The 21,182-nt window shown below is 42.9% G+C and overlaps 1 protein-coding gene and 1 non-coding gene across 2 annotated transcripts in view; both read left to right on the top strand.

Moving 5' to 3' along the window:
- GPHR (golgi pH regulator) overlaps positions 1-21,182 on the top strand; it is a 401,532-nt gene that overhangs the window by 56,780 nt on the left and 323,570 nt on the right. The window contains exon 4 of the mRNA XM_068351883.1: positions 13,911-14,035. Within this exon, the coding sequence (XP_068207984.1) occupies positions 13,911-14,035 (125 nt within the window). The remainder of the gene's footprint in view (positions 1-13,910; positions 14,036-21,182) is intronic.
- LOC137622130 (5S ribosomal RNA) lies at positions 16,680-16,798 on the top strand. Its single transcript, XR_011040374.1, has one exon. It is a non-coding gene; the product is annotated as a 5S ribosomal RNA (ribosomal RNA).

Genomic DNA, 21,182 nt, shown 5'->3' with positions numbered 1-21,182 from the left:
GCCCTGTTGACGCTGAGGTAACCTACTCGCGTCTGCCAGTTGAGGTGGTTCCTCCTGGCCAACAACCTTCCAACCGGTCGGTTGTGCGCCCTGTTGCCGCTGAGGTAACCTACTCGCGTCTGCCAGTTGAGGTGGTTCCTCCACCGATGCGACCCAGTGTGGGTTGCCAGTCGCACGTTGACGTTAAGCGACGCTCGGAGGTGGTTGTTGACGTTCAGGACGTTCAACAACCAGCAGAGGTGACTTGTTGTGACGCAGTGCGTCAACCTCAGCAACCCGGTAGGGTGTTGACTGCACAACCCAGACAGTCTAGACAGTTTCGGGTTGACGCTGTACTTCCTCGCGCACCCATGGTTGTTGACAGTTCACAGACTGTGCAGCAGTGCCATGATATTGCGTCCGGCTTCGTCACGCAGCCACCAGTGCGACCGGATTCAGCGAGTCAGACGTTGCCCACTCCGTTGCCGTTTCCTCATCAGTTTCGGATGAGGAACCCTCTGATGAGGACGTTGCTGAACAAGACGATCAACCCCCAGCCCTGCTATCCATCCAGAAGATGCTGAAGAAGGAACGCTGCCCAGTCAGGCTGTGGATGAGTCTGGTAGGGACACTGTCATCCGTGGATCAATTTGTGTCACTAGGAAGACTACACCTCCGTCCTCTTCTATACCATCTAGCTTTTCACGGGAAAAAGGACAAGACGCTAGAAGCGGTCTCGATCCCGGTTTCCGGAAAGATAAAGTCTTGTCTGACTTGGTGAAAGGACTATATCAACCTTAGAGAGGGTCTTCCCCTGACTGTTTAGACTCCCAACCACGTTCTCTTCTCGGACGCATCGGACGTAGGCTGGGGTGCGACTTTAGACGGTAGGGAATGCTCGGGATTATGGAACTCGAGTCAAAGGACAATGCATTTCAACTGCAAGGAGCTACTGGCAGTACGTCTGACCTGGAAAAGCTTCAGTTCTCTCCTTCAAGGCAAAGTGGTGGAGGTGAACTCGGACAACACCACGGCTTTGGCGTACATCTCCAAACAAGGAGGGACCTACTCTCTGACATTGTACGAGATCGCAAGGGACCTCCTCACCTGGTCGAAAGGTCTAGACATATCACTAGTAACGAGGTTCATCCAAGGCAACTTGAATGTCATGGCAGATTGTCTCAGTCGGAAGGGACAAATAATTCCAACAGAATGGACCCTCCACAAGGATGTATGCAAGAGACTTTGGGCCACCTGGGGCCAGCCAACCATAGATCTCTTCGCAACCTCGATGACCAAGAGGCTCCCAATATTTTGCTCACCAATCCCGGACCCAGCAGCAGTTCATATAGATGCCTTTCTACTAGATTGGTCACATCTAGATCTATATGCATTCCCTCCGTTCAAGATTGTCAACAAGGTACTGCAGAAGTTCGCCTCTCACGAAGGGACAAGGTTGACGCTAGTTGCTTCCCTCTGGCCCGCGAGAGAATGGCTCACCGAGGTACTTCGATGGCTAGTAGACGTTCCCAGACACTTCCCCTAAGGGTGGACCTTCTACGTCAGCCACGCGTAAAGAAGGTACACCAAGGCCTCCACGCTCTTTGTCTGACTGCCTTCAGACTATCGAAAGATTCTCGAGAGCTAGAGGCTTTTCGAAGGAGGCAGCCAGAGCGAGTGCTAGAGCAAGGAGAACATCCACCCTTAGAGTCTACCATTCGAAGTGGGAAATCTTCCGAAACTGGTGCTAGTCAGTATCCGTATCCTCGACCAGTACCTCTGTAACTCAAATAGCTGTCTTTCTCTTATATCTGAGGAAAGAACGATCTCTTTCAGCTCCCACTTTCAAGGGTTACAGAAGCATGTTGGCATCAGTCTTCCGTCACAGAGGCTTAGATCTTTCCAACAATAAAGATCTACAGGACCTCCTTAAGTCTTTTGAGACCACGAAGGAGCGTCGTTTGGTTATACCTGGTTGGAATTTAGACGTGGTACTAAGATTCCTTATGTCAGACAGGTTCGAACCACTACAATCAGCCTCCCTGAAAGATCTCACCTTAAAGACACTTTTCCTGTTATGCTTAGCCACAGCTAAAAGAGTCAGTGAGATTCATGCCTTCAGCAAGAACATTGGATTCTCATCCGAAACGGCTACATGTTCTACAACTTGGTTCTCTAGCCAAACACGAGCTGCCTTCTCGGCCTTGACCAATATCGTTCGATTTTCCAAACTTATCGTATGGTTGGAAATGAACTAGAAAGAGTCTTATGTCCTGTAAGAGCTCTTAAGTTCTATTTAAAAACCTTTACAAGGCCCGTCTGAAGCTTTATGGTGTTCAGTTAAGAATCCATCTTTGCCTATGTCAAAGAATGCTTTATCCTATTTTATCAGACTGTTAATACGAGAAGCTCATTTCCATCTGAATGAGGAAGACCAAGCTTTGCTGAAGGTAAGGACACACGAAGTTAGAGCTGTCGCAACTTCCGTGGCCTTTAAACAAAATAGATCTCTGCAAAGTATAATCGACGCAACCTTTTGGAAAAGCAAATCAGTGTTCGAGTCTTTTTATCTTAAGAATGTCCAGTCTCTTTACGAGAACTGCTACACTCTGGGACCATTCGTAGCAACGAGTGCAGTAGTGGGTGAGGGCTCAACCACTACAATTCCCTAATTCCATAACCTTTTTAATCTTTCTCTTGAAATGTTTTACTATTGTTTTTTGTGTTGTCCGGAAGGCTAAGAAGCCTTTCGCATCCTAGTTGATTTGGCGGGTGGTCAAAGTCTTTTCTTGAGAAGCGCCTAGATTAGAGGTTTTGATGAGGTCCTGTTGTATGGGTTGCTACCCTTGATACTTCAGATCCTAGGGGTCGCTCAGCATCCTAAGAGGATCGCGAGGCTCCGTAAGGAAGACGTACTTAAAAGGCAGAGTATTGTTCAAGTCGACTTCCTTACCAGGTACTTATTTATTTTATATTTGTTATTTTGAATAACTGCTAAAATGAAATACAAAATACTTAGCTCATAATAATGTCAACTTGTAATGCTGGTCTCTACCCACCCCCCTGTGTGTGAATCAGCTTATATGATCACCGGCTAAGTTTAATATTGGAAAATGTTATTTTCATTAATAAAATAAATTTTTGAATATACTTACCCGGTGATCATATATTAAAGGACCCTCCCTTCCTCCCCAATAGAGACCCAGTGGACAGAGGAGAAAATTGGTTCTTTGTTGACTTGGATTACTAAGTACCTGCTCGACAGATGGCGCTGTTGATGTACACCCCCACCTGCATAGCGATCGCTGGCGTATTTTGTCCGTAGGTTTTTCTGTCGAGCAACAGAGTTGCAGCTTATATGATCACCGGGTAAGTATATTCAAAAATTTATTTTATTAATGAAAATAACATATTAAACCTTGTTATAATTGGAAGTAAAGTACTTCCATTTAAGGTATCATTAAAGCCTCTATGGAAATTACCAGAGGTATCTTTTTGTAAATACTTTTCTGGGCTCCGACCTGTGCCGCGCAGAGAAATACTCCTAGAGCACTTATTTCTAAGGAATATAACTGCTATATATTACCAGAGAAAAAAAGCATAGGAATGCCAGGTTGAACCCAGCTCGCTCACCTATATAAGGTGTCGGTATAAAATACTGGGGCGTGATAATTCACAACCAGAGGTCTCGCACTATTTAGATATCTCCTCTTCAAAATCCCCGCCACAGCGAGGTGCCGTTCAACACTACTACCACTAACCCAACCCACGCCAGTGACGTCACTCCTTTATAGCACTTGTTGTTATTAAGTCCAACATGTTTATTTTCTCGTGTTTATCCTTGGATTTATCATTATTTTATAATCGATGGCCGATTCCCATGATACCCCATCGAAGTTAAGTACTTTATCCATGTATGTTAGCGAGATTGGGCAGTGTAACCTCTGTTTTTATTAATGGAGAAGTGTTTATATATGAACGGCGTTCCCGTTCTTACCGTTCATGGTTCGGCTCTGCCCTTTTTTCTCGTTAGTTCGTCAGTCATTAATATTTGTTCGAACTTTTAGGAGTTTTTTCCTTACATTTTTATAGTACACCGTCTTTATGCTTTCATCTAGCATTAATTTTATGTTATCCTATGATATCAGTGTTAGCGTTTCATCAAGGAGTAGGTTATGTTGGTATGCCTGCATTCGTGCATATTGGTGGATTGCGTCACCTTTGAGATTGTTTCGCTAGTTCTAGGAAGACGACCATCTCACTTATTATTGTTAAACATTTTAGTTTTATTTCGTACGCTCCACCTAGTTTTACATTTGGTTCGAGTGGGACTCGCGTATTTTGTTGTTTTTACTGTTCGATCTACCGCTTCAGTAACTAGGTTGGTACCCCTGCTTTCCATCTGCTGATGGCGTCATGCTTCCTCCGTTACCACTCGCCCGAGTCCCTCTCTCGCCATATTATTTCTGAATGCCTAACCTTACTTACGTGATTTCGCTTTTAATTCATTAATTATTTTTATGTATTTGTGCATTGATATTATATTTATTGCTTTACTCCGTTATGATCATATTTTTGGGATTTTCATGTCATGTTGAGGGGATCTCCAGTTGGTAGCCCTGTCTACCACTACGCACTGGTGATTCCCCGGTACCATACCCCCCCCCACACAGGTTGGGGAGGCTATTCCATCCCCCCCTCCTCCAGTGTACACCCTTCCTCTCACTCGATGGTTGTTGGTTATGACATACGGGTCAAGTATGCTTGTTCCTCAGTCTTCCCTCAACGTTCCGACATATTGAGGACTGAGTGTACCCACGGGGTGTGACTTAGTCTCATTCATTCATACCGGGCTGTTTCGTCTCCTCCCCTCCCATCGCCCCGATTGGCCATCGGTCGGGGGAGGGGGAGGGCCGGGACCACCGGGGACTATCACACGTGATTAGTCGGTATGACTGCACCTTGGTGTAACTTTTGCTTTTAGCTATGGTTGTAAGAATGAGCACTTAAATTAGGAGTGTCCCCACCTACGGTACCTCCTGCTATTATCGTACGCATAGGACTTATTAATATCATTATATTATATTCTACATGAATCATTACCTTCGTCCCGGTACCTCTGGTTGGGTAGTGGGGGTTCCATTGGCTCCCCCGCGCTCTCCCGTGGTACCCTCCCGTCATCAGACATCGGAGCCTCCGAGCTCTTAAATACAAGATCTGTTGACACTGACAGTTTTGATTAATATCCTCCCTCCGGGAGCCCTATTCAATTACAGACATTAGTTTTAGATCATAACTGGAGTTTTCTATTTATGTATTTTAAGGATGTATCTTAGGTTACTTTAAGTTTACTTTAAGTTACTTTTAAGTTTACTTTAAGTTACTTTAAGTTTACTTTACCAACCCTGTTCCCTTTTTATTTTATACCTCCCTGGTAATGACGGGATGGTATATTCCTCGCTATGACAATATTATTTCATTGATAATCTTATCTTATTACGGAATTGTTTCAACATTTCCCCGGTTACTATACCGGTTCGAAATTTTGTTCATAGCCTTTTGTCCCGATTTCATATCGGTCTATTTTAAGAATCCGGAACACCCGGATCTTTTTAGGTTATTAACCTATTATGGGATACTCACGTATCTGTATTTTATTCTATACTTCCCAAGTAGCGACGGGATAGTGTATTTCAAGCTATGACAATATTATTTCATTGATAACCTTAACTTATTACGGGATTGTTTTAACAATGTCAGTTTATTTATAAGTTATTCCCCGGTTACTAAACCGGTCCTAGAGTTGTTCATAGCCTTTTGTCCCGGTTTCATATCGGTCTACTTTAAGAACCCGGAACACCCGGATCCTTTTAGGTTACTAACCTATTATGGGACACTCACGTATCTTTCTTTTATTCTATACTTTCCAAGTAGCAACGGGATAGTATATTTCTCGCTATGACAATATTTTTTCATTGATAACCTTAACTTATTATGGAATTGTTTTAACAAAGTCAGTTAATTTATGATAAGTTTTTCCCCGGTTACTGTACCGGTCTGAACTTTGTTCATAGTCTTTTGTCCCGATTTCATATTGGTCTAATTCAAGAATTCGGAGCATCCGGATCTCTTTAGGTTACTGACCTGCTATGGGATACTTATGTATCTTTATGATATTCTATACTTTCCCAGTACCGACGGGATAGTATATTTCGCGCTATGACAATATTATTTCATTGATAATCTTCACCTTTTATGGAATTATTTTGACAATGTCAGTTAATTTATGAAAGTTTTCTCCCCGGTTATTATACCGGTCCGAAATTTTGTTCATAGCCTTTTGTCCCGGTTTCATACCGGTCTATTTTAAGAATTCGGAACACCCGGATCTTTTTGGGTTACTACCCTACTATGGGACACTGTAGGTGCCCCTGTCGTTGCTATCTATAATTATAACTTCGGATATATTATTTTGGGATTTTCATTTTATTTCCTTTGTGATTGATCGATTTAAACATTTATTCTCGATCTATTTATTTTACATTCCCAACGGAGTTACCTTGTTCATTAGTAACGATATACCCTCTTTCGGAGCTCGCAGTCTTCCATGACTTCTACCTTGGCGACTCTTTAGATCTGGGTTGGCGGGTTTGCCTGGAGTGTCAGGGCAAAGAGATCCTGTGTCTCTTCCTTTTAGGGTTTTCAAGGAAGCACGTGGCTGATGTCGGGCCACGTCCCGTTGTCCCTAAAGTTAAAGCTACCTGCCAGCCCTAGCAAAGACTCACAGGTCTTCCAAATCACCAAACCAGTTAAGACTTCTCTTGGGCCGAGAGCGAAGCCCGGCCTGAAACCTACGACCCCGGAGGCTCCCTTCGATCCGGCAGCCCTTTCAAGATTGATGCATGGCCTCTCGTGGCATGGTTAGTTTCAACCTGACCTTTCATTAGAAGAGGCCAGCGACCGATCCCAGGGATGAGGTAGAAATTTATTTCTATTTGAACACGATGTTGTGCTGATATTTATCCATATATATACATATATATATAATTTACGGACCTCTGTAGCTCACTGGCTCAAACCTCGTGTCACATACCGAGTCACCACGATTATAGGATGGAAGATTCCTGGTGCCTCTGTGAACTTGACAATTGAATGGAATTATTGCCCATTAGGGGGAAGTGAGTGCTAAACCAGATAGCCTCATACAGGGTCTCATTTGTTATGGGCTACCTCAACAGCACAATATATCATCCCGGATGCCTCTAGGCTCCCGGAATTCGTCGAAAGCAATCCGTGGAAGGGGGCCTTGCGCTCTCCCTTCAAAGATGGTATGTTAACCATCGAATGGTTTGGCACCCGGACTGTAGAAGATTTTGAATTCTACCCGCCGGGTCTACAGTTCCCTCTCTCTAGTTTCGCATGCCTTACCGAGGAGACACTCGTAAGGTTTGACAAGGTCCCCAAAGAAACCAAAATGTACCCAAAGGGGCAGGCTCAGTCCACCTGGGTCCGGCCCTTAAACGAGTGGGAGTGTGTTAACACTACGTTAACACCTCACAAGAGCCCGTACACGATGTTTCTAGTGGAGGAGTAAACCCCTACTCCGTGTGTCACTAAGATATCGGACCTTGCTCGGCAGGCAATAAACGAGGACAAGCCGTTACCGCAGCTGAAGGAAACGCATCCGACCTCCCTCCTGTCCCTGGGGGATCACGATTGCTGGGCTAACGCCCCGGCGACCTTCACATTGGGTAAATTAAGCGCTGACTGTGCTCCCATTCAGTTCAGTGAGTGGCTACCCAGGCTTCCGGAATCTCTGATATGCCTCGAGCTCGAAGCCTGTATGCGCCTAAGTGGACCTATCAACTCGGCTACAATGGCAGAAAAGACCTCTTTAATGTATGAAGAAGAACCACCTTTTAAGGTCTTGACAAAGTCATTACTTCAAACCTTACTGTCTGATTCCTACGACTTCTTTGCGGCCAGACGTCGTTGCTGTAGGCATGTCTTGTCTGAGGCCACTATCAGACATGAGCCTAACAAGCTCATTAAAGCCCCAGTCTGGAGCTGCTAGGGTCAATCAGAGCCTCAAGGTTCGATGGGCTTAGTCCCCAAGCACAAGTTCGAACCGGCCAGCAACCAATCTCGAGGTAGAAAGAGTCTGAGATCTTTCCATTCCTTCCAAACCGGCAGTCCCAACAGGTGGTTCAAACCATCCCGGTGGCACAAGGGAGTCAACCTTTCACTTCGAAGGGTCAACCCCAACAGCAATACGTGCTGGTTCCTCAGTCCCAAGTAGCAACTACCTCCTATGCTACTTCCCCAGCCCTTAGGCCCACCTTTGAAACTCAGGGTGCTTTCCAGGGTTACCAGCGCCCCAGAGGCGCTAGCTCGAGAGGAACTTTTCGCAACAGCTACTCTCGAGGCCGGGGAGGTAAATCCGCAGCAAATCATTGGGGGTTCTCAGGTAGGGGTAGGACTTTACATCTTCCGGAACCGTTGAACGTTCAACATTTGGGCTTTCAGTATAATTTCCAAAGGTCTGGGGTGGAGTTGGATAGAATGGCCCCCTCCACCAACCAGTTTTCATCAACATCCAACGGAAGAGCTAGTCTTATATGAAAACGATTTATTGCAAAAGGAAGCAATAAAGAAAGTAAATCGTTTGTAATTTCAGGATCACTTGTTCAGCGGGCCAAAGAAAGACTCAGAATAGCGAAGAGTAATCCTAGACCTGTCGCTTCTGAATTCTTACATTTAATGCGACAAGTTTCACATGCTGACCATCTCTCAGGTGCGGACCTTGCTTCTCTGTGGGGCCGTCATCTCCCCTATGGATCTTGCAGACGTTTGCTATCATGTTCCGAAAGCAAGGCATTTTCGTCCGTTTCTAGGCTTCAACTAGGCAAACTGCCTCACAGCAACTACAGAGTGATAATCTCTTACAACAGTTTTGGTTCCAAATCAACTTCGAGAAATCTCGTTTAGTCCCGAGGACAAGTTTCAATGGTTAGGATTCAATGGGTTCTATGCTCCCACACTCTGTCTCCCAACAGCCAAGAGGAACGGTATAGCAAAACACAATAAGTTTTCTCAAAGACAAATTGTCTTCCAGAAGAAATCAAGAGAGAATCCTGGGTGCCCTCCAGTTTGCCTCAGTAACAGATATACTACTGAAGGCCAGACTGAAAGATATAAGCCGAGTATGGTGCTCCAGGAAAACGAGTAATATCGAGACAATGGGCTCGACTCCAACCAATTCTGAAGAAAAGACTTCAACCATGGACAAAGGTCAAAATCTGGCAAATCAGTTTCCTTACAATATCCACCCCCAAGCTCGTCATTTACACAGACGCCTCCCTAACAGGCAGGGGGGGGGGGGGGGGGATACTCTCAGTACACGAAAGTCCTGGGACTATGGTCGACAATATTCCGCCAACTTCATATCAATGTTTTAGAAGCCATGGCGGTATTTTTGACCTTAAGCAACCGGCTCCAGCCAAAAACCAACATATCAGGTTTCTTCTTGATAGATAGTGGCGGACGCACTTTCGAGGACAACTCCGCTGGAGTCGGAGTGGTCACTAGACCCAATGTCCTTCAGTTGGATTCTTTCTCAGGTTCCGGATCTCCAGATAGATCTGTTTGCAACAAAGTCCAACTACAACTAGAGTGCTACGTAGCTCCCAGCCCGGATCCTCGGGCTTACGCCACAGGCGCACTATCATTAGTCTAGAACACTTGGGAGAGAATTTACCTATTCCCACCAATAAATCTGTCGATGAAAGTGTTAGACAAGCTCAGGACTTTCAAAGGCCAAGTTGCTCTAGTAGTCCCCATCTGGCCCAAGCACAACGGGTTTCCCCTTCTGGTGGAACTGGTTCTCCACCTCGACAGATCCCCAATCCAATACAAACACAAGCAGTACAACTCGCTGTGTGTTAGCTTCCTCAAATTCAGAATGCCCTACCTTTCTGGACTTTATGAAATTTGCAGCTCAAGAGGTGCAGATATTGATCCTCAAATACGTTATTTTTAGAATCAGATAAGAGGGGATCCACCCTTCGACAGTATGATTCGGCTGTTATGAAACTTGCCAGTTTTTAAGGGACTCAAAGGTTGAGACAATGACTATGAATCTGACAGTAACCTTCTTCAGAATTTTATTTGAATCAGACTTAGAGACTTGTACTATTACCACAAATTAAGTCACCCTTGAAGGTTTTACAATTGGCTTTAATATTGCCCTTACAGATTCATACTTCTCATCCATCCCGAGAACCTGCGCCAGATTGAAACCATCAACTCACCATAGCTCAGTTTCCTGGTTTCTGAATGAAGTAATTAAATTGGCTTCAGACACTCTTAACGAGACTTGCCATTATATTCCATTGGTTAGGAAATCCTTGTTCTTAATGAACCTGACTTCTGGCGCCAGAATATCAGAACTTTCAGCCTTGTCTAGAGATCCAGGTCATATTGAATTTTCTCTCGTCAGGGGAAGTACTCCTTTCCCCTGACAAAAGATTTTTAGCGAAAATGAGGACCCCCAGGACAGACGGTTCCCCTGGAAGATTGTCCCACTTCCGCAGGACCCATCTTTATGTCCAGTAAACACTCTGGAAGCCTACTTAAACATATCTCCCGTTCAGTCCTCGGGGCCCTTACCCATTAGAGAAGGTGAAGAACCATCATCCTGAAAGGACTCAGACAGAAGATTCTGCATTTCATTAACGGGCTACCTAGAATCATTCCCACATCACTCCCTTACGTCCATGATATATGAGCTGTAGCTACCTCAGTTAATTACTATGAACTTCACTGGACTTACTAAATATACAGGCCGGAAGTCTCCAACAGTATTTAAACGCCACTGCTTAAAACCTCTGGAAGCCTTATATTTGCTACAGTGGCAGCAGGGAATGTGATTCCTCCTGAACATAGTGAACCTTAATCAACTATGTCTTGCTATCCTCTTACCTGTTATTTTGGATTTTGTTACTTCCTCAGGTATTGTTCCAAGTTTTGGGACCATTTCTCTGGTACTATTTCACTGCGCGGCACAGGTCGGAGCCCAGAAAAGGGATTTTGACGAAGGAAAAATCTATTTCTGGGCGAGAGACCTGTGCCGCCCAGTGAACCCTCCCTTGACTTCCCTCCCAACATGGGCCCCAAACCTTGGGTGCTATGAGGAGTGACGTCACTGGCGTGGGTTGGGTTAGTGGTAGTAGTGTTGAACGGCACCTCGCTGTGGCGGGGATTTTGAAGAGGAGATATCTAAATAGTGCGAGACCTCTGGTTGTGAATTATCACGCCCCAGTATTTTATACCGACACCTTATATAGGTGAGCGAGCTGGGTTCAACCTGGCATTCCTATGCTTTTTTTCTCTGGTAATATATAGCAGTTATATTCCTTAGAAATAAGTGCTCTAGGAGTATTTCTCTGCGCGGCACAGGTCTCTCGCCCAGAAATAGATTTTTCCTTCGTCAAAATCCCTTTATTGGAGTTAAGAAGAATATGATGACTTAGAATCCAGGTCTCTTTTTATGGAACATGTTGCAGAACATAGGGGATCGACTTTTATGTAGACGGATGGCTCCAAATCTGATGCTGGCGTTGGATTTGGAGTACATAGTAATGGTTTTAATTGTAGAGGTGCACTTCCTCTAACAGCTACCATATTTACTGCCAAACTGTATGGCATACTAACCACTATTGAGAAAATAGCATTGCAGAAGGAGGGTAATTTTACCATATTTAGTGATGCAAGGAGTGTCCTTCAAGCTTTAGAAGTTTTTAGTCCTAGTAACCCTATTTTTAAAGATCTTAGAATGGCTTTTTATTATTGGTCGGAGAGGTATAATGGTTCGATTTTGTTGGGTTCCAGCAGATATAGGTGTGTCTGGGAATGAGAAGGCAGATTTACTGGCGAAGAATGCTGCATCCAAGTTTCTACCAAGAAGGTATTCCATTCCCTGTAATTATTTCCTACCTAACATCTAGAAATAGTTTTGTAATAATTGGCAACAGGACTAGGATAGTCTAGATGGCAATAAGATGAGAGAAGTAACAAACGTCATATCTCCTTGGAGTTATAACATGATGCCCTGAAAGTGGGAGACTTTTCTTTGTCATCTCCGCTTTGGTCACACTCGATTGACACACAAGTTTCTTCTGAAGGGCCAACACCAACCGTATTGCGATGACTGTTTGGTACCTTTAATAGTGAGGCATTTGTTGACCGAATGCCCCAAATATAATAACTTGAGAAATAGATATCTGTTTGAGGCTCAAGGGGAGGATGGTAGGTTCATCCTTGCCAAGATTCTTGGACATGATTGTGTCTTACTATGCGAGTGGCATTTTTAGATTTATTTCAGAAGCTGGTCTTCTGAAAACTGTTTAACTTTTATAATGTCATCTTAACTTTTATAATTTTAATTGAATCTTCTTCTTTGTCTACATCTTTTCCCACTTCTATGTGGGGTCAATGTTTCTGGTCAGCTTTCTCCATCTACCTCTGTCCCACACCTCATCACCAGTTAATCCCTTTGATCGAAGGTCATCTTTGATACAGTCCACCCACCTTCGCTTTGGTCTCCCTCTCCTTCTCATTCCCTGTACCTCCATTTCCATTACTCTCCTCCCGATATACTGTTCATCTCTTCTCATGACATGACTGTACCACCTCAGTCTACTTTCTTGGATCTTATCTGATAGTTTTCTAACTCCTGTGGTACCCCTAATTACCTCATTCCGTATCTTATCTCTTCTTGTCACCCCACACATCCATCTCAACATTCTCATCTCTGACAAATCCATCTTATTTTCTTCTGTCTTCTTTATTGCCCACGTGTCCGCTCCATACATCATTGCCGGTCTCACAACTGTCCTGTGTACTTTATCTTTCAACTTAAGCCCTATTCTCCTGTCGCATAGTAACCCAAAGAGAATTGTTATGATTTTAATTTGATATTATTTTATTTTATATAGAATAAATAGTATCGGTGTCAATGACCTTAGATGTCAGGATGCCAGAAAACTTGAAATCAATCAATCAATCTTCAACCACCCCTCTCATTCCTGGGTCAATAGGTCAAAAGTGAACCATTCCAGTTGGGAAAGGTGTCTGTGTGGGGCTCCTTGATCCACATTCTTTACCAGTTGGATAATCTCTTGTTTTCCAAGTTGTAATGACCGTCTCTAGCTCGGAATGAATCAGTCTCCCTAATTAAAGGACTCAAGTTTATATAGCTAGGTTAAATAAAGATTACTTTAGAAATTTTTGATTTTATGAAAGTAATTTGTAATAAATATTTTTCCACCTGAATCACTTTTCATTCCTAAGTGATTCATTACTAAGCTTAAGGGCAAAAGTATCTGATTGTTCTCTGACATTCAGATGGACGAGGATTCCCCTGGTGTTGCCAACTTCTTTGTTAACGATTCAATGGTGGTTCCAGGACAGCTGAAGACAAATCTATTTTAAAAATGAGTTATATTTTATATTATATATTCAGTATACAGTAAGTCCCCTAGATAAGAATAAGATGCATTCCAAGAGTGGGTTCTTGAGTTGAAAGATTCTCCTGTTCAATATAATTAGCCAAGGTGTCAGGCTCATAACCCGTTACCCTCTAGTGAGCTAGCATATGTATGCATAAAAAATTCTTACTGCTGTATATTTGTTCAAAATCATGTAAAATATTTCTTAGAAGTTAATTGATTTGTTTGTTAATTGCTCTTATTTAAATCCTTCATTTATTGCACATATAGGTTCTTACTTTTGAAAATCTTCAATTTGAATAGTCATATCAAGATTTACTTTTTAATTTGCAAATGTCCCACTTTCCTGTCAGTTAAATCTTTTTTATTATCTTTGGGTGAGTAATCAACTTGGCTTTTTCTTTCTCTTTATTCTACCAACAGTTCGTGGTGAGTGGGTGAATATTTTGTCTGTGGTTACATGGGGTATATTTATGGTGTGCTTTTGGAAAATAGGAGATCCTTTCCCAATTCTCAGTCCTCAACATGGAATATTATCTATTGAGCAAGTAAGTGATATTATGACTTTGGTAATACTTTTTTTTATAGCAATTATTAAGATAGTTTTATAATCTCATTGCAATTCTCTTTGGATTTCTCTTTGGATTTCTTAACTTCTACTAACTTTGAGTTAAGTGAATTAGTCTATTTTAAATGAATTTTTATTTCTGTACTCGTTACTAGTATAAATACTGTAGATATTTTGTTATTTCTTTCTTTACATTTAATGAGTCATAGACAATTTATATAAGCTAGGTATGACTTTTCAGGATAGGTACCTGCTTTAGTTATTCTTTCTGTTTTTTTTTTCTTTTTCCAAATTAGAGAATTGTAACTGTTCCAATTAACAAATATAGAAGAGCAATGGGTGATGGACATATTGGAAATTACAGTTCCATGAAATGTGGATTTATTGTAGATGAAGTAAATAAGTAAACATTGAGAACTTGGAGGAAATATGTTTTTAAATATTAAATTTAGCCGGTGAATATATAAATAGCTGACGTCTCCGACGGTCGACAGATTCCAAAAACTCGCGAGCGATCACCATGAAGGCTGCAGGGTGTGCCCACCAGCGCCGACTATCGGCCAGATACCGCATATACTTCTCAACCAAACCAGTTCTTCTTTGTCGGTGTTAAAGACAACACTGGTTCTGCTCGCGCTAGACCTCGAGTTTTCTACCGAATTGGTGAAGTACTTGGTTTTGGTTTTATTGCTTTCGCCGTGTTGGATTATTCAATACTATCTTCAAAAGAAATGCTTTTGAAAGGAGAGGAAAAGTTTTTGCCCTTGCTTTTTTAATCTCGCTCTGGTTTTTCCATAGAGAAAAGATGGCCGACCCTTCCCTCAGTGTACGGAAGTGTGTTAAAGGCTTTTAGTAATTATATCACTTTATAAATTATTGTTGATATTTATAGATTTACCTCTATATATTTTATATCTCACCTGCCTTTATTAGGCCTCTTCGATTAGCTTTCCATTTATACTAAACACCGAGATAAATTTTATGTTTTTGTTTATAAGCGGCCTTTGCCTATTCTTTGTAGGCGGTCCTGACTTGGAAAACAAAGTTAAACAACGTTGAGCCCATTCAACTTTTATTTTTGTTTAGATTGATGAGATGAATATTTTTAGAAAATATTTTAAGAAATTTATTCTTTGAATAGTCTTCGTGCTGTTTTTCAAAGATGAACTAACGTTTGGTTTATTTATGCTACGCAGTTTGCGCTCTATCGTTACGATAGAGAAAGAGAGAATCACGGTTTCACTTTGCAGAAAGAGTAAATCGGTTTTGACGTTTTGTTCATTCTTCTTTCAAACTGAAGTTTTTTAGATACTAATTTAAAGGAACATGTTAATTTTCTTAGTCCTTTTAGTTTTTTCCTTTAGTCAAATAACCTGTTATTGACGAAGAGTGAGTATGCCATTCTCTTGTGAGTGACAAGAGAGAGAGAGAGAGAAAGAGAGGACGATCCGATCTTTATTCTCGTCCCAAGTCTCTGTACAAGGAGTTTGGGAGCGAGTAACGTTGTTCTCGATTCAGATTTTTACTCTCGTCCCAAGTCTCTGTACGGGGAGAGAGGATAAAACGTTTTAGTTTTTATTCTCATCCCAAGGCACTGTACGGTGAGAGATTGAAAACGTAGTCCTTAGTGAACTAGTTTTAGTCTCATCCCCAGTCACTGATCTTTTTAACTTTATATATTTCCGTTTTATTCGATATATATGTATATGTTTATTGATTTTTGCATGTGTGTTTCATTTTGTACTAATGTGCTTACATTATACGACTTATTTTGCAATTCTAACCTTTTGATTTAAGGGAGAATTGCGTGCTTCAGGTAGAAATCCGCTTTATTCATGTCTAATGTGAAATTATTAAAAAATGCGATATAAGTGAAGAAAGTGCGAAAAACATGTTCAGTGATGCGGAGGGTTCGTTTGTTCGTGCTTGTCGCTTGCCTAGTCCGAGACCTCTTTCAGGCTTCCCTGCACCAGGGAGAAGGAATGTCGTAGGACCTAAGGGAGTGAGAGGTGTAAACCAACGAACAGACGTTCCCTCAAAGGTATCAGACGTTGCTCGTCAAGCACGTCCTTGCCATAAGACAGGAGAGACGAAGTTTCTCCTCGTCTTCCGATGATTCGTCTCTTTAAAAGCCTGGGCGTAAGGTTTCGAGACGGTTGAAACGTTTATTAGTTCCTTCGGAACAAGTTCAACATCCTAGCTGTAGTCATCATGAGAGTCCCGTTCATAGCGATGACGTTCATGTACAGACGTTTCTGCCACAGACTCGACGTGACGTCGAGTGTCAGTCACCGTAGTCATGATATAGCATCGATCAGCAGTCACCGCTGTTACTACGTGACGTTTGAACGTCAGCCACCGCAGTCACAGGTTGATCCGAAGTTAAGTGTTTTGCAAGATATGCTGTTAAAGCTTTCTTCTTTAATAGAAGCTTACGATCCTGTTTCTGTGCGAAAGGATCCTTTGCTTTTTGTACGTCACGGTTCTGGGATACGTGATTCAGGTCTTCAACCTTCTAAACGAGCTTTGTTACGTCACGCTGACGTTGTCCCTAGTGACAGCTTTGCTGTTTAACGAGGTGCGGAGCATAAATCTCGATGTAACTTTGATCGCTTTGAACGTTAGTCAACGGCCATACCACGTTGAAAACACCGCTTCTCGTCCGATCAGCGAAGTTAAGCAACGTTGGGTCTGGTCAGTACTTGGATGGGTGACCGCCTGGGAACACCAGATGCTGTTGGCATTCCACTGCAGTCACAGCGTGACGTTGAGCTGCAGACATCGCAGACACGACGTGACGTTGAGCGGTAGACACTGTAGACATGACGTGACGTCGAGGGTCAGTCACTGTAGTCACGATATAGCATCGAACAGCAGTCACCGCTGTTACTACGGGACGTTTGAACGTCAGTTACTTCTGTCACGACGTGTAGTAGAATAACATTCTCTGCAGTCACAACGTGACATCGACCCTCCAACTTTAACTTCTGTTCATATACAAGTTGATGTAGCCTGTCAGGCTTTTCCTTCACGTCATTCTGAATATAAATCTCCTTCTCGCAAGACTTTAGATTTATCAGATGATGTGCCTTCTGAAGAAGTTAATGACCCCCTTTCAACTAATGTACCTTTGGGGAGTCATTCAGAAGAGGAGTAACCTAGGGTGGTCCAACAATCCCTTGTTTTATAATTATGAATTTCTTTAGTGAAATTTTGTCCTACTCGTTTTGTAACGGCTGCTCCGCCGTCTGAGTTTACTCTTGGCATGACTTTCTTCGACTCCTACATTTACGAAATCAGTTCTCTCTTGTTCTTCCAAGAGAGCCATGCTCTTACTGGGAGACTGGTTGGAATCCAGGAGAAGTTTAGGAAAGTCTGCTTTTGCTTTTCCTCCTTCTTAATTAGCTTCTCGCTCGAGCGTCTGGTGTGACACAGGAGAAGTTCTCGGTTGGGGAGTACCTGCCTCTGCCCAGGGAGACTTCTTAAGCCTAGTGGACTCTCCTCGTAGTCTAGCCATGAGACGCTCCAAGATTTTATGGTCTGCTTCAGAGCTAGACCATCTCCTGTTAGGAGTTTTTTCAAGCGTTTGAAGTATTTATTTGTTGGATTGGTCCCTGGGAGCCTTAAGTAAGAAGGACTCTCCAGCTGTCAATGTATTGCTGTACAATTATGTCATGCATGAACAAGGCTATCAGGGATGGCTCCAATGATCTGGCAGCCACGTTCACTGTAGGAGTACTTAAGATGTAAGTGCGCTCAATGTGTTCATTCTCAAGACAAAGTTCACGATGAAGACTACCAAATTTGTCTTGGCAGCAGTAAGGGAAGGCGACTGGATGGTCTCTCTCGACCTTCAGGATGCATACTTCCACATCCCGATTCATCCAAACTTTCAACAACATCTGAGGTTTGTGGACGGGAAAGTAGTGTACCAATTTCGAGCACTGTGCTTCGGCCTCATTCCTCCTGCTCTTGTTTTTACAAGGCTCTTGCAAAATGTAGCAAGCTTTCTACATTTTTTGAGGATTCAGAGCCTCCCTTTATTTTGACGACTGGCTAATCAGGGCGTCGTCATTAAATAGCTGTCTGGAGAGCCTCTAATGGACATTAAACCTAACCAAGGAGCTAGGTCTCATAGTGAACGTAGAGAAGTCGTAACTTACAGTATTCCATCCCAGACTATTCTTTATTTGGGAATGGAGATACAGTGTCGAATTTTTCGGGCCTTTTCGTCTCCCACAAGAGTGGAACAAGCTCTGTTAAAAGTCCGTCACTTGCAAGAGAAAAACAGTTGTTCTGTAAGAGTTTGAACGAGCTTCGTGGGAACTCTTTCATCGCTGGAGTAGTTTATCTCTCTGGGGAGACTCAACCTTTGCCCTCTCCAATTTCACCTAAACCATTGGAACAAGGAGAAGGGCTTAGAGAGTATCTCTTTCCCAATCTCCAACTCAGTCTAGACATGTCTGACTTGGTGGGACAGCAACATAAGACTTCGAGTAGGTCTTTCTCTTGCGATCAAGAACCCAAACCATGTGTTGTATTCAGATGCGTTGGATTTGGGTTGGGGAGCTCCACTGGACAGTCTGGAATGCTCAGGTCTTTGGTCCACGGATCAGAAGGAACTCCATTTAAGGCAAGTAACATCTCTCTTTTGACGAGATTTGTGCAAGGAGAAATGAATGTCTTGGCGGACTGCCTCAGCAGAAGAGGACAAGTCATCTCCATGGAGTGGACGTTGCACAAAACTGTGTGTGGGAAGCTATGGATGACATGGGGTCAACCCACCATAGATCTTTTTGCGACTTCACTGAAAAAGAGGCTCTCGACTTACTGCTCTCCAGTTCCAGATCCAGAGGCAGCCCACATAGACGCTTTCCTGCTGGACTGGTCTCACCTGGACGTTTATGCCTTTCCGCCTTTCAAGATCCTAAACAAGGTGCTGCAGAAGTTCGCCTCTCACGAAGGGACCAGGTTGACATTGGTTGCTCCCCTCCGGCCCGCGAGAGAGTGGTTCACAGAGGTACTTCTATGGCTGGTAGACGTTCCAAGAAGTCTGCCGTTGCGGATGGATCTCTTGCGACAGCCTCACGTAAAGAGATTTCATCAAAGCCTCCCCGCGCTTCGTCTAACTGCCTTCAGACTATCGAAAGACTCTCTTGAGCTCGAGGGTTTTCGAAGGAGGCAGCTAGAGCGATCGCGAGGGCTAGAAGATCCTCTACCATCAGGATCTATCAGTCGTAATGGGAGGTATTTAGAGACTGGTGCAAGTCCTCCTCTATTTCCTCTTCCAGTGCCTCTGTAGCGCAGATTGCGGTTTTTCTGCTTTATCTGAGAAACGGTCATGAAGTTAGAGCGATAGCAACTTCAGTAGCGTTTAAGCGCTCCCTTTCTGCATCCACCATTAAAGGCTACAGAAGCATGTTAGCTTCTGTTTTCAGGCATAGGGGTTTGGATCTTTCTAATAACAAAGATCTCCAAGACCTGCTTAAGTCTTTCGAGACTTCCAAGGAGCGTCATTTTTTGACTCCTGCTTGGAACTTGGACGTGGTCCTACAGTTCCTTATGTCAGACAGGTTTGAACCATTAAATTCAGCCTCCCTGAAGGATCTTACCCTCAAGACACTTTTTTTGGTGAGCTTGGCTTCGGCTAAAAGGGTTAGTGAGGTACATGCTTTTAGCAAGAACATCGGCTTCTCCACTAATAAAGCAGTATGTGCTCTTCTACTTGGTTTTTTGGCCAAGAATGAACTTCCGTCTCGTCCTTGGCCTAAATCATTTGAAATCCCCAGTCTTTCTGAGATTGTGGGGAATGAAGTTGAAAGAGTGCTGTGCCCCGTTAGAGCTCTTAAATTTTATTTATCTAGAACTAAACCGCTACGAGGTTGTTCAGAGGCTTTATGGTGCTCCGTTAAAAAGCCCTCTTTGCCCATGTCTAAGAATGCGTTGTCTTATTTTATTAGACTTTTGATTCGGGAGGCACACTCTCATTTAAGTGAGAAGGATCGTAATTTACTTAAAGTCAAGGCTCATGAAGTTAGAGCGATAGCAACTTCAGTAGCGTTTAAGCAAAATAGATCCATTAAAAGTATTATGGACGCAACCTTTTGGAGAAGCAAGTCGGTATTCGCTTCATGTTACTTGAAAGATGTCCAGACTCTTTATGAGGACTGCTACACACTGGGACCATTCGTAGCAGCGAGTGCAGTAGTGGGTGAAGGCTCTACCACTACATTCCCTTAATCCCAATATCCTTTTAATCTACTCTTGAAATTTTTAATCTTGTTTTGGGTTGTACGGGAGACTAAGAAGTCTTTCGCAATCTTTTTGATTTGGCGGGTGGTCAAAATTTTGTTTCTTGAGAGCGCCCAGATTAAGGGTATTGATGAGGTCCTGTTATAGGGGTGTTCACCCTGGATATAGCAGCTCCTGGGAGTCTTTCAGCATCCTAAGAGGATCGCTGGGCTTCGTGAGGATAGCGGACTAATGAGGCAGAGTAATCATCAGAGTCAGCTTCCTTACCAGGTACCTATACTTAAGTTTGTTTTTTGAATATTTGTCAAAAACTCTTGAGCATATATGCCTTTATTGTTTTAATACTGGTCTCTACCCACCACCATGGGTGTGAATCAGCTATTTATATATTCACCGGCTAAGTTTAATATTTAAAAATGATATTTTTATTATAAAATAAATTTTTGAATATACTTACCCGGTGAATATATAATATTAAAGGCCCTCCCTTCCTCCCCGATAGAGACCCTATGGACTGAGAAGAACTGGTTTGGTTGAGAAGTATATGCGGTATCTGGGCGATAGTCGGCGCTGGTGGGCACACCCGGCAGCCTTCATGGCGATCGCTCGCGAGTTTTGGAATCTGTCGACCGTCGGAGACGTCAGCTATTTATATATTCACCGGGTAAGTATATTCAAAAATATATTTTATAATGAAAATATCATTTTAACTGTACTTTCTAAATAGCTTCTATTAAGATATTTTTGAGATATAAAAGATGATTTGTTCTCACACAAATACAAATAATCATCCTTAAATAGGAGTATGACTTCACTGATGCTAAGATAGCAATTAAATCTTAACAAAGTAGTTAAGAGAGAAAAGGGTCGGTACC

The sequence above is a fragment of the Palaemon carinicauda genome, chromosome 28 (genome assembly GCF_036898095.1).
Source record: "Palaemon carinicauda isolate YSFRI2023 chromosome 28, ASM3689809v2, whole genome shotgun sequence".
In the NCBI taxonomy this organism is placed as follows: domain Eukaryota; kingdom Metazoa; phylum Arthropoda; class Malacostraca; order Decapoda; family Palaemonidae; genus Palaemon; species Palaemon carinicauda.
Note: the sequence above shows the minus strand (reverse complement) of the source record. Positions and strands in the feature narration are given on the sequence as shown.